Source organism: Microtus oregoni, unplaced genomic scaffold, assembly GCF_018167655.1.
Source record: "Microtus oregoni isolate MIOR12 unplaced genomic scaffold, Mior012 000049F_ref0000343, whole genome shotgun sequence".
Classification (NCBI taxonomy): domain Eukaryota; kingdom Metazoa; phylum Chordata; class Mammalia; order Rodentia; family Cricetidae; genus Microtus; species Microtus oregoni.
This window is the reverse complement of record NW_024543223.1, coordinates 13144709-13157768: the sequence shown is the minus strand read 5'-3', so window position 1 is coordinate 13157768 and position 13060 is coordinate 13144709. Positions and strand designations below refer to the sequence as shown.

General features: G+C 46.6%; 1 protein-coding gene across 7 annotated transcripts in view; it reads left to right on the top strand.

Moving 5' to 3' along the window:
• Positions 1-12759, top strand: part of Prom1 (prominin 1) — a 99299-nt gene extending 86540 nt beyond the window's left edge. For 2 of the 7 annotated variants that reach the window (XM_041636284.1, XM_041636285.1), the window contains exons 20-27: positions 985-1065; positions 1194-1262; positions 2599-2691; positions 4421-4536; positions 5047-5070; positions 5486-5554; positions 11298-11337; positions 11904-12759. In XM_041636284.1, coding sequence (XP_041492218.1) covers positions 985-1065; positions 1194-1262; positions 2599-2691; positions 4421-4536; positions 5047-5070; positions 5486-5554; positions 11298-11313 — 468 coding nt within the window. In that variant the 3' untranslated portion in view covers positions 11314-11337; positions 11904-12759. Of the gene's footprint in view, positions 1-984; positions 1066-1193; positions 1263-2598; positions 2692-4420; positions 4537-5046; positions 5071-5485; positions 5590-11297; positions 11338-11903 lie in introns of all 7 variants that reach the window. The other 5 variants (XR_005972705.1, XR_005972704.1, XM_041636286.1 and 2 more) reach the window with 5 other exon arrangements.
• Positions 12760-13060: the final 301 nt, after the last annotated feature.

The following is a 13060-nucleotide window of genomic DNA, read 5'->3' as shown; positions in this document are numbered from 1 at the left end:
CATTGTCCTCCGGTCCATCAGCTAAAACAAGTCACTTGGCCACAACAATTGTCATCATGAGGTAGAGAAGTGGATGGCTTTCAGGACATGCCATGAGTTCTCAAGTCCCTTACATCAACTGCACAGTATGTGTGACCAACATTGGTACACCTTCTGGTGTACTGAAACAATCTCTAGTTTCTGTACAGCACTTAATGCAGTCGCAACGTGGTTTAACTAGCTGCTGTCCTGTATTCTTTAGGGAGAAATTGTTGTGTTACGAGCGGCAGGGCTGCGTCCCTGGCACGCGGCCGCCCGCATGGCTAGCTTTACCCGAAATAATTACACGGAAACTGTATTCTTTTAAACACTGCCTGACCCATTAGTTTTAGTTTCTTATTGGCTAGCTCTTACATATTGATCTAACCCATTTCTATTAATCTGTGTAGCCCACGAGCTGGCTTACCAGGAAAGATCTTAACCTGCGTCTGTTTGGAGTGGGAGAACCATGGCGACTCCCTGACTCAGCTTCTTTCTCCCAGCATTCCGTTCTGTTTACTCCGCCTACCTAAGGGTTGGCCTATCAAATGGGTCTAGGCAGTTTCTTTATTAATAAGAAATCACTCCCACATCAAGAAATGATCAGAAAAATTTTTACACATTCAGTAAACCTCCCCCTTCCTTGCCACAAAAGGTTAATTGAGCCAGGTGGTCATGGCACACACCTTTAATCCCAGCACTCAGGAGGCAGAGACAGGCAGGTCTGAGTTCAAGGCAAGCCTGGTTTGCAGAGAGAGTTCAAGGATAGCCATAGTGACTCAGATATTAATGTGCCCAAGCAGATGGCATGGGCTGTATGATGGTACCGCTCCATTATACAGAGGAGCATCCAGAACCTAAAGATTTTGAGTCAGGTGAATGGGAAACAGCCTCCATAGGACTCTAATTGATTTGCAAATTGCCTAATTAATTAATTGTTCCCCTTCCAATTGTTATGTTTTCCAGGAGAGGGTGAACAAGACCATCATGTCTTTGGATTCTGCTCAGAATTTCCTCATCAGTAACATTTCCTCTATTGTTATTGAAGTAAGTTTTCTTTTCTTAAGCACGTGTGTAGATCAAGTGCCGTGTGAGTATTCCAGGATGAAGTAGCTATGTCCATTAAGTACGCGCTAGTCACTTTAATAATGGTTCCGATCTTTGATTTCTTCTAGGAAACGAAGAAGTTTGCGAAAACAATAGTAGGCTACTTTGAACACTACCTGCAGTGGGTCTTGTATGCCGTAAGTAGCTGTGTCTTTTATGAACATAAAGGGCGCCACCTCTCAGGAGAGTCATCGTCTGGCATAAATCTGAAGGAGATTAAAACCCTGGAGATTTCGGTGGGAGATAAGCAAAAGTGTCTGCCCAGACTGCATGCTCCAGCTCCTCCATGTTTTGAATGAGGAACCACATAAGCAAACAGAAAAATAGCTAGGATTTTACTCAGTGGCACAGTGAGAGCACAGGATGCTGCAGGCTATCCAAGGCAGGCTGCCCAAAGTGAGCTGGCTACTCGTTAAGGCTTCCTTGTATGGGGTCCAGAAGGTAGAGTTAGTTGTTGGGGTAGGGGGAGTGATTTTCTGTTTTAATTGAAGGTTTAAAGTCTTCGTTCACTTCTCACATCCTTTTCCATGTTGTGTCTGACTTTAATCATGTACACTTCCAACTATACAGAAGCATAAGGAGTAGGGGTTTCCCTTAGATGTTCACTCAGAGGATGTGGTTTGCTTTGCCATATTGTGCATACGGCTTGCCATTTTTGTGCACACGGTTTGCTGTATTGTGCACGTGGCTTACTGTATTGTGCCTATGGTTCGCTGTCTTGTGCATACGATTTGCCCTATTGTGAATAAGCCCCAAATCAGCCCAGGCTGGGTTCCCATTTCTCCACCACTCCTTTGAGTCTCAAGGTATGTTCTAGGACATTTCTGATTGAACACAGGGAGTTTATAAGAAGGTTGCTATGGTGGAGTGACACACTGTTGTTTGGGGTGGGGTGTGTGTGCACAGCTCAGCCAATGCAGTGGGGGGTCCCAGGTGACTAAGCACATGATGAGTGAAGGGCTAGTGTATAGTTCAAGCCAAGTGGAGTCCTGTATTGCCAAAATTTCCTTATACTCGCCTACCTCAAGAGGGTTTGGATACGGGGAACCAAAACCTTTGGGGCCAGCCTTCCCATAAGGGAGAACACCTCTCCCTAATCCCCCTGGCTCACTTTTGCTATACGGTTTCCTTCATCTGATGCCCACTCCTTCGCCAGATAAAAGAACCCTGCAGCACTAGGCTGGGCATGTGCACGTCTTCATTCCCCAGAAGTTCTGCAAGACGAGTCTTAATATTCTAGACAACAAATGAGGAAAATGGCAGCTTAAGAGGACAAGAGTCTTGCTATAAATGGCTGTAATTGTGCTAGCTGTAGACCTCCTCATCGGCTCATCGGCTGCCAGCTCCAGGGCTTCCAGGACTCTCCCGAGATGCACACTTCTGGATGCTCCTCTGAAGCCAGTCAGGGGTCACATCTGACGGCATGAATTTTTGTGAGCCGCAGTGCACATTTGCCTGTTTTCCATCCCACAGATCACAGAGAAGATGACATCCTGCAAACCCGTGGTCACTGCGATGGACTCCGCTGTTAGTGGTGTTCTGTGTAGCTATGCCGCTGACCCTCTGGTAAGAACTTCATCTTTCAAAAAGAGAAGACATATTGCGTAAATGTGTTCTCCCCGCCCCCATTGTGTTATTAATAGTTCTCTACATTTTCCACCTTGTTCAGAGAGTTTTACAGCTTTATGACATCACTGTCCCTTTTCTGAAGATCAGGAGCGAGAGCGGTGCCACCGTCATCTTCCCTTGTCCCCCACCCATCACTCTGCTCACCTTCCTTTTCCCAACCAGTTCCTCTTGGTTTTCATTGGGGTTGTTTCCAGGGACATGGTGAAGGGTTATTGAGAAAAGTGTGGACACCCTTACCAGTGGTATACCACCAAGGAAAGTGGTTTTTCTTAGCCCCGTCAACCATTAACTGCCTATAAATTCCCAGGGAGGCCTGGGCTTCATGAGCCCCACCCTCTCCATGGCAGGATGCTGACGGGTCCAGCCTTGTGCAGTCCTGCGCAGGGAACACAGCTCTGCTTTGTTGGAGACTGTCACAGCCATGTCATGCATGGAAGGTGGGGTTCCACAGCACCCCACACCATCCGCTCTCCCAGCCTCTGTCTTCACCTTCCTCCGAGAGATTTCCTGAGCCTTGGTGGAAGTGATACAGATGCAGCATTGATGGTCGGACATTCAAAAGCCACATTGTGATTTTGGCCAATCATGACAATCTTTAGCTACCTTTGTTCACTGAAAGAAGAAGCCTTTCTGTCCAAAACTGACAGTGGCACCAACAAATAAGGATAAATATAATTATTTAGAAGGTAATTTTATGAGCATATCATGTCTGTTTAGCAGAGCTACGACAGTAGCTTCCTCATCAGGGCCTGCACCCTTCCAGGCACAGGCTCCGACTGTGTTTCCAGGACTCAATATGAATTATCTCTTGCAGAGCAGGCTTCCAATCCAGTTAGAAACAGGTTGGTTGCCCCATCCCGGACTTGCCTCTGTTGCCCCTGTGGGTACATCTGCTCTGGTCTGCAGAGAGTGCTACACACAGGAGCCACGCTGAATAAGACTTTTGAGAACAATGCTCCCATAGCAGCCTGCACAGCCCCTCTGGCACTATGAGGGTGAAGTTCTAGTCCAGTTCCAGCCTGCTTTCTCTAAGTCCTATAACCAGTGTGTGTGGCGATAGTGGCGGAGTCTTACCGTTCAGTCTGGTTTGCGCCCAACAGCCATGGCAAATGCCTGTGTTGTTTTGGAGATCTCAGGAGCCTTTCTGACCAGCTCTCGGGGAGGTAGCCCAGCCCTGGCTCTGTAGATTGAAGTTGCCAATGTGTTGACTATTCAGATGTAGAAAAAAAAAATCAGAAAAGCCAACTGTTCATATTTACATTGAACTACATGGAATGACAGTTAAACCTGGGCTTGCTGGCTGCCAGCTGTCTTGGTTAGACAGCCAGCCTAACGAAGATACACTGTGTGATGTGTGATTAGGTGTTTTCTGACTGTGTTAGACCAAATCTTAGTTTCACCACGTAGATGCTTCTGTTCCTCTCTTAGAAAATAAGCAAGAACCTGGGCTCTCACCTGCTTGCCCTGCGGAAAGATTATCTCCGTTACAATAACCTTTCCCAGTGTCCTTTGTGGCTGGTTCCTGCTAGGTTCACAGTTGATTTTGAGACCAGAATAAGAGTTTTAAAAATTGCAAAAGGAATTCTTCCCATAGCGAATGGTCTCTCCTATTATCTGTCCCCAAGCATTTATTTCTCCTGACCGTTGTTGTTGTCTTAATCCCCAGAATTTGTTCTGGTTCGGCATCGGACAAGCCACGGCGCTCTTGCTTCCTGCTGTGATCATCGCTGTCAAGCTGGCCAAGTACTATCGCAGGATGGATTCCGAGGACATATATGACGAGTGAGTGTGGGGTGTTTGTGTGCAGCACTGTCCCCCGAGAGCCACCAAAGGCCAGTCCTCAAGAGAACAATTGGCTCCTGCTTAAGTCCTGGGTTGTCCCCTTTCCGCTGCTGGTGGTGGTGGTGGTGGCGGTGGTCTTGTTTTTGTTTGTTTATAACCAATCTTATGATTCTGTTTCCTTCCTCTTTACTCAGCGTCTTTAACCAGCCTTCTTCTGTTTTCAGCTCGCCTGTCTCGGGAACATGGCATTTCACTTTATGATAACCGTTGTTACCACTTTCCGCCCCCCCCCCCACCCGCGCTGCCGCCTGCCCTTTGCTTTGTGTCTGTTGAACTTGTATGTTTGCTTTTCCCTTCTCATCTTCTCTTGTCATCTCTGTAATCTGAACTGTTAGCCCGGACTGCAGTGAAAACACTGGGAATGGGGGCACGGGGAGGAGGGTGTAGATCATGGCCTTCGCAGTGATCAAACAAACAAATAACCCTGTCTCCCCTTTTTATATTTTATAGTGTTGAAACTGTCCCCATGAAAAAGTAAGCCTTTTTAAAAAATTATCTTCACAGATGGGATGGGGGAGGTTTCTACTACATGGTAGACCTGTAGTTAAGTTAATAATATGACATAAGAACAACAGAGAAGTCTGGGTAGAGATGAATTGCAGCACCTCTTAGAAAGAGGGTTGGCGCATAGAAGGTGCTAACGAATGGAGCAAATGAGCGTTTTATACATTAGACGTATCGCTCTGGGAAGCCACTGTTTCCATTTGTGGTTTTCGAAAGAGGGAAGATGGGCATATAGCACATCCTCAAACCACCTTTGCAGACGGGACAATCTGTGACCCAGATTGTCCTTTACATTGTAGCCTTTACATTGTCTTTGTGATCCACAGCATGAATGCTTCACCCTAGAGGTAACTTGGTGTTTCTGGTGTATTTATTTTTGTTGCAGTTTGGAAAACGGTAGTAATGGTTATCATAAAGATCACTTATATGGTGTTCACAATCCCGTTATGACAAGGTAAAAGAAAGCCTGGAGTGCATGCCTAGCCTGGGGTGAGCCTTCTTGTCTCTGCTGGACCTGACACCGAGCCTTCTGCATGCTCTGATGCCCTTCACTTCCCTCTGCATGCCACTGCACTGTCCCTGGCTAGCTCTGGTCACACTCCACATAGCATTCCACGATGCCGATTATCTAAATCTTCAGTGGATTCCTCAGCAGTGAAATGGGGTAGCCTCTGGCTGAATGCCATCTTCAAATGCTATGAGGGACTCTAGACCCTAACGGGTTGCATGCGTGCACACCTTTACTTAGCCCCTCTACCCCAAATCACCAAGTAGTGACTTAAAGACCTTTTCTGCCTTCCTCCCTCCTTTGCTTCCTTTCTTTCTCTCTGGTAAATTAACTATAATCAAGCAGAAAAAGAACTCAAGCTTTTCTTTCAAAATTCTTGTGCTTTAATGCTCCCTGGAGTTTCCTATGTGAGTCTGGATTTGCCAGATAACTCTGAGTGTTACCTGCCAAGTGAATTCTGCTGCACCCCACTAAAATTTCAGACAAACACATCCACTAGAGGGCAGACTTTCTGTGGTCCTCCCCATGTCTACACAGGCAGCGCCAAGCCAATGGTCAGCACCCCAGGGGATGTTGCCCCCACCCCAGTTGCAAAGGAGTGAGTCAGACAATGGTACACGGGGAATCCTGCTGTCCTAGAAGCCCCATGCTCCACGTGGGACATTTCCCCTTAAAAGAATAGACACCACACTGAGGGAAGTCACCAGCGTGGGCTCCTCATCAGGTGCTGCCACATAGGATGCCCTTTTCTAGTCAGGGGCATCGTCATCTTTAGCCACGTTTCCTAGAGACAGCAGACGTGCTGATCTCACGAGGAACGGGAACAAGAAAGTCCGTAGAATTTCTCCTTTCAGAAGGATAAAAGGGTTTTCCCCCCTCCAACTTACAACTTGGAACATTCCAAAAGTTTAAAATAAGAATCTCTTCCTTCAGCTGGTCATATGTGGGGAGAGGTATTGTTTCGATGTCTGAACTGCTATAACAAAGCACAGTAAGCAGTATGGCTTATAAAGACCAGATATTTCTTCCGCATGGTTCTGTAGGCTGGGGAATGGGCGGCCAAGGCGCCACCACATTCTGTTTCTGATAAGGGCAGATTTTTCATAGATGGCATTTGCTATCCTCACTGTGTCTTCATGTTGTGGGGGTCTGTGAGTTCTCTGGGGTTTCATGCCCAAAGTGGTCCTCCCACCCCAGCTTCATGATACCATCATCTGGATGGTCAGAATCTCTATTTATAAACTTATTGCTATTCAGATGTTCCAGCCGTAGCTGAAGTGGTGATGATAAAGCGGGGGTCAGTAAGGCTCTGAAGTGGGGGATATGCATCTGTTTTTCTGACAGTGTGCTGAACTTGGATGCTAGGATGCTGTGTTGTGAGGTCGCTTCAGGGCAAATCTCAGTTTATCAGACTTGGTCCAGAGCACATAGACAGTGCCTTGGCTGTCCTGCATTGTGTACTGGCCTCCTCCTTCCTAGCATGGAGAGCCTAGAGGGTGTCTCACATATCTTAGCTGAGATTTTGCAGGCCAGATGTGAGCTCTTTCCTACCAATGACACCCCAGAATCAGTTTTTTTGAGGACCTGCTAAGTGTGCAGAACTGACTTCTGGTGCTGACATCACCAAATGCCTGCTCTCATGCTGAACATTTCATTGAGGCTGCATAGAAGGTGCTGGAGAGAGACCTGTGTGGGTGGGAGGGTGTGGAAGGCTGGGTCCCTGGCAAAGATGCTGAGATGGAATTTGGGGTACAAATGTGTGCGAGGGTCCATAGTTGTGAAAGGAAAGATCAGAAGTCTAGAAAGACATGTCGCAGCCTTATCTCAGCTGCGGGGAGTTCTGAAGCAAGTATGACCTGTTAAAAGTCACCCTCAGGGGCCAGATGCGGCCTTTGCACCCCATCTCCCTCCGCTGTGGGATCTGGTCTACCTGGGAAGGTAGAGCCCCTTGGGTGGACCAGTTGGCAAAAAGTTGTGCCATGGGAGTTCTGGTGGAAGGATCCTCTGCTGACTGCCCTGCAGCTGGCGACAAGCCCGTGACAAGCCCATCTTAGAAGAGGGTATAGCAGTACAGCGCCGGGAGCATGGGGCTGAAAGTTCTAGGAGGTCTGGCAGAGTCCACCACATCCATGCAATGTTTCCAGTAGGGAGAGCCGAGTCAGCTTGCCAGTGGGAGGATTGTCTCTGAGAGCCATGAACCTCTCGGTGCTCCTATGCTGCTGTGAACACTTTGCCATTTAGAAGTGAAGTCAAAGTCTGCACACAAAAGTGTCCAGTTTTTGGTACTGACATGATCCTCATCTGCAAACTTCACACTCAAGAATCACACAGTCTGGGTAAGGCAGTGGTGGCACACACCTTTAATCCCAGCACTGGGGAAGCAGGTGCAGGAGGATCTCTGTGAGTTCAAGGTGAGCCTAGTCTTCAGAGGAAGTTCTAGGATAACCAGGGTTACACAGAGAAACACTGTCTCAAAACAAACAAACAAACAAAAAAATTACAAGTTCCAAACAAAGGTTACAAAATGAAAACAAACCAGAAATCTCATGAGCCTTTCAGTAGCTTCACAGTTTTGTAATGGCTTGCTTTCTTAGCTAACCTAAGACCCGTAGGGTTATCATTTAGACATGCCTGCTAGGCACTCACCACTTCTCATCCTTGAACCTGCCCTGCCATGCCATGCCCTGGTCCTGAGCCTTTGGGTGTAAAAGAGGGCCAGACGTCTTCCTTAAACATGGTGAGATAAACATAATGAAATACGGAGTCCCCACTCAGACCCACAGGTATCTGCCTCTAGGGCAAAACACTTGGTTCTCTGGGCTAGTGGTTCTCCTGACTTAGCAGCTCACATCTGTATAACAGGAACACATTAAGCCTTGCTGAAGCTTGGATCTGACTTCCTGAAGAGGAGGAAGTGATTGCAGTAGAGAATAGGAAAAGCAGCTGGGATGCTCTAGCAGTGTTAAATACCTAGTGCTTCCGGGTGATTTTGTGATGATTCTGCTTTTGGTATCCCTTTGAAGGTGTGTCTGGGAAGGACCCAGCACTCCACACTCCTGGGAGAGGAAGCTAGGGCTTTGTTAGTGCCTGAAGTCCTCCCTCTGTGCTCTCTAGGCAGTAAGATGGCTCCAAAGACAGGTTGAAGATATTGTTTGCTTTGTCTTGATTTTCAATAATGTAAGTCCCCCAAAACTGAAAGATCCTTCATATGTCACAGAAGCGAATTTTTTCAGTGACACTCACACTAAGACCTACCCTCTTTCTTCAGTGCCCACTGTCCTGGGGACCTGGCGGGTCTCCTGATCCTGAGTGCCCACTGTCCTGTGGGGACCTGGCCGGTCTCCTGATCCTGAGTGCCCACTGTATGTGGGGGTCTGGCGGGCCTCTTGAGTTGCCGGCTCATCTGGGCAGGGAGGAGAACACAGACTAGGCCTGTTTATTTTCTGAAGATGAGAGAGTGGCACCTCAGAAGCTCTATAGACACAGTCATTCCAGCCTCAACGAGACCCCCAACTCCTGTGAGAAGACTCTGGGCTCTAGATTGGGGTAAATTTTCACTGTTTAACTGTGCCATCGTGAAATGCTAATGACATTAATTCTCAGTTTCCACATCTATATGTCAATGAGAGTTCTACTTGCCTAGAAACTGTGAGGGTCAGAGTTCACTCTTATAGTGCAGTCCCCTATCCTAGTGTTTGTAGTTCATGATAGCGGGGATGCTCTTATTACATGGCTGATTCTGATAGAATCTAAACGTGAGTCAAACGTAATAAATCAAGGTGCCTTGCCAACCTATCAGCTGAGCCAGTGCCACTCAGCCTCCCCTCATGACCCACAGAGCCATGGATCATAGGGAAGACCCCTAGAAGACCTTCTATAACATAAGTATGGCTACCTTCTCCCTTCACATGGACTTGGTAAGGTGATCCCACTTCAGCCCTGACACGCTGCCTGTATCCTGGGCAAAGAGAGGTTTGAGGGCAAGCATGGTCAGTGTTTCATGAAGATGTGTGTCCCTTCAAGAGATCCTTGTGTCAATCAAGGCACACACTGACACTTAACCAAGGTAGGGTCAGTTTGACCAAGCTGTTATTACTATATGGGGAGCTGGGCAGGGAAAAGTCTTCATAAGTAAGATGCATATTGTTAGTGGCATACTCAGTTTCAAAAACAGATCTGATCTGGTTTCCCTTTATCTTTACTATTCAACTGCACAGACACAGACACTCACAGCCTCTACTAAGTCTACGTCATGGCCCTGTGGTGGTTCATGTGCTTTTGCCTACAGAAAAAAGAGCAATGGGCTTTCCTATACGCACTGAAGCCTGAGGTGTTCTTCATAGGGCTAATTCTGCCTCCTACATGGTCTGCACCAAGGAGAGGCATTTTCCTCTGGGGAGGTACATCTGCTGTAACAAGCTCCCTGGCACAAGTAACTTAGAGAAGGAAGAATTTATCTAACACTGCCAAGGTACAGTCAGTCCCAGTGGCAGGGACATGGGGCTGCTGGATATATTGGATCCACGATGAGGAAGAAGTTACATGAATGTTAGTATTTGGCTTTTGTTGTTGTTAAGGACTGTGAACCTGTAGCAAGGTGCCACCCACATTTAGGGCGGGGTCTTCCCACCTCACTTAACCTCATCTAGGAAATCCATCACAGACATGGCCAGAGGTGTGTATCCATGGTGGTTCTAAATCCCATCAAACTACCATCACAGCAAGTATTGGTCTGCTCAGCTGGAGATGGCACCATTTAAATCCTTTCCAACGGGTCTGAATTTTGCAGCCCCGGCTGGCCTGGAACTCTGGCAATCCTCCTGCAGCAGTTTCCCAAGAGCTGGATTACCGGCATTAGCCACCACACCCTGCTTGATGTTTTCCCATCTAACACTAACAAATCACATTGGGGAACATATACCATACTGTTTCTATGAAATATGTCTTCAAATTCATGCCCTGTTATTGAGCTGCAGAGGTTAGGCTTTGTGCAGTGTGCTTGCAGATGCTTTGGGAGAAGTGCAAAGGGCCCACCTGCCGTATCTCTCCTACAGTGTCCCTGCCTACACCTGCTCCATCTGTGCCGGTCTTTTGCTCTGTGATGAACTGGGTGTACCAGACTGAAAACTCACACCCTCCACATGGGGTTCTCCTACCCTCTCCCCTTGCACAAATTCTTCATAGGGGTCAAGGTCATGGTCTTGAAGAAATATGAGAGGATGGTGGGGTTAGCACTGGTTGATAGTTAGAAAGCTGCTTACGGGATACATACACATCTGGGCTCATACATGCAGAGTCCAGCAAGATCCCTGCAGAGCTTCAGGAAGCCATTGTGGCCAAGAGTCATCTGCCATCATCTGCTTTTTGCTATTCTAAATGTACTGCACACAAGTCCCCAGTGACTCTTACCACACGCACGTTCCTAGTGACTGTGACTTCTTCGCCATAGAATGGATGGATGTGTCTGAGTTTGTTTCACTCTGTTCTCGTCTTCCTTTAAAATGCAGCGCAGACAGATGCGAGAGCAACCTGCTTTATCTGGCATTCTTTTTCCTTGCTAAACCTTCTGGGGTTTAATCTGTATTCGTCTGTGACTCTAGTCACATCCTACTTCTGAGCATGAAGGTGACAGGACCACCTGCAGCCTAGCCCAGACTGCTACAGTTCTCTGTTTTGTTTTTGTTTTTAGCCCATCTCGTTACTGACAATTGAAATGGAAATTGCTTGAGGTAAGTGTGATGCTTTCATATCAATGACTTTATAGGGCTATTGTTTTTAGTTTTTAAAACACCAAAACACAGGTAATTCTAACATGTTAAGTGGAAAATCTAAATAAGTATATAGATTCTATAACATGCCTTTAATTACACAGAATCCAGTTATGTGACTAGATAATGTGTGTATGTAGATAAATGTAGATATACACGCATACAGTGATTATGTCTGGATACATACGGTATAAAATTAGATGTTTTTATATGTAGCAAAAATAATAAGCTGTTAGATATTCACATGTACATTGGGTTATGGAGTTGAGAGTTTTTTCATGTGCTAACACACTGTGTTACAATGAACACTTGTGTGAACATGTATTTCCTTGATCTACATCTGAAAGTAAACTACTCCACTCTAACGATGAGATGGTGCCCACAAGGCCAGCCCACCTGCCTCTTGAATAAGTTCATGTTTCCTGCAGTTCTTTGGTTCCTGACAGAACCATTTTAGGATTCTGCATTCTTGCTTTCTTTTGTAACTCAAAGCCAGTTTCTAAAATTATGTTTGATTCCCGTTTCAGTGTTAAGACAGTCAAAGTGGAAAGGATCCCAGACTTTGGATAGTCTCTGAGTCTTCTAGAACTTTCCAAGTCCAGAAGGAATCAAGGTGGCAAATGTGGAGACTCAGGCAGGCACTGAGAACATGGCACCGGTGGTCTTTGGGTAGCACTTTGTCAGGAACGAACAGTCATGGCCATAATCCCCGTGTCCATCGCTATCCAAGGATGACTCTCCCCTGTTTTTAACTTTTTTTTACACTGAATTTCTATTAGACACTAAAATATATGGGGCCTCTTGGTCCCCCTGGATACATTCACCTTTGAGCCAGCTCTTTGGATGTCATAGCTGCGTACCTAACTTACTTCCAAATGTGGAGTGTGCTAAACACAAACCAGTTTACAAAAAAAAAAGTGTATTTTGCATATAGTAAATTGTATATATACTCTTCTACCACAGTCAGTTTTTTTTTTTTTACACAAATGAATACTCTAGATTTTTCTCCTAAATGAAGTTCCCTTTGGGTTGGGCTGTGGAGAAGACTCTATATGCATCGAAAGTGTGTGAGCCCTGCAGCAGGCCCGTCCTTCCTCGTGGATCTCCCTCTGCTGGTTGCCAGTCTGCCTGTTGGACAAGAAGATGCCTGCTTGACACGACTGGCAAATTCAGAACAGAGAGAACTCGAGAGAAGGAAGCATCGCTCAGCCGGAAGCGGAATGGTTTTCACAGATGCCAGTCCTGGTTCACGGTTTCGTGGCACACTTTCTGATTTGTGAGGGTGGGCCGTAAGTTCTGTGTCATCTGATTATTAGTGGGGTTCTAAAATGAGGGGCAAGAACTCATGATTCTGGGATCTGAAATAAAGCGTGGATGAATGGAGCCTCTGGAGTTTGGTCAGTTCCCCTCTGTGGTGGGTTGTACTTACTGGGGGTGACCTTCCCAGAAGTGATCAGTGAGGAAAGCTGGTCGAAGTGAGTGTGACCGCAGTGAGAAGCATAGCTTTATACCAAGCCTTTCCACGTGAGCCCGCAGCCCTGATTCATGTCAGTATAAGGGAGCTTGAGGAATGAGGCGTGAGTGTGACTTCCTTGAGTAGCCCAAGTCTGCACTGTGCCTGTGATGAGCACAGTGCAGACTTGGGCTCTTGTTGCATTTTTTTTAAAGATTTATTTATTATGTA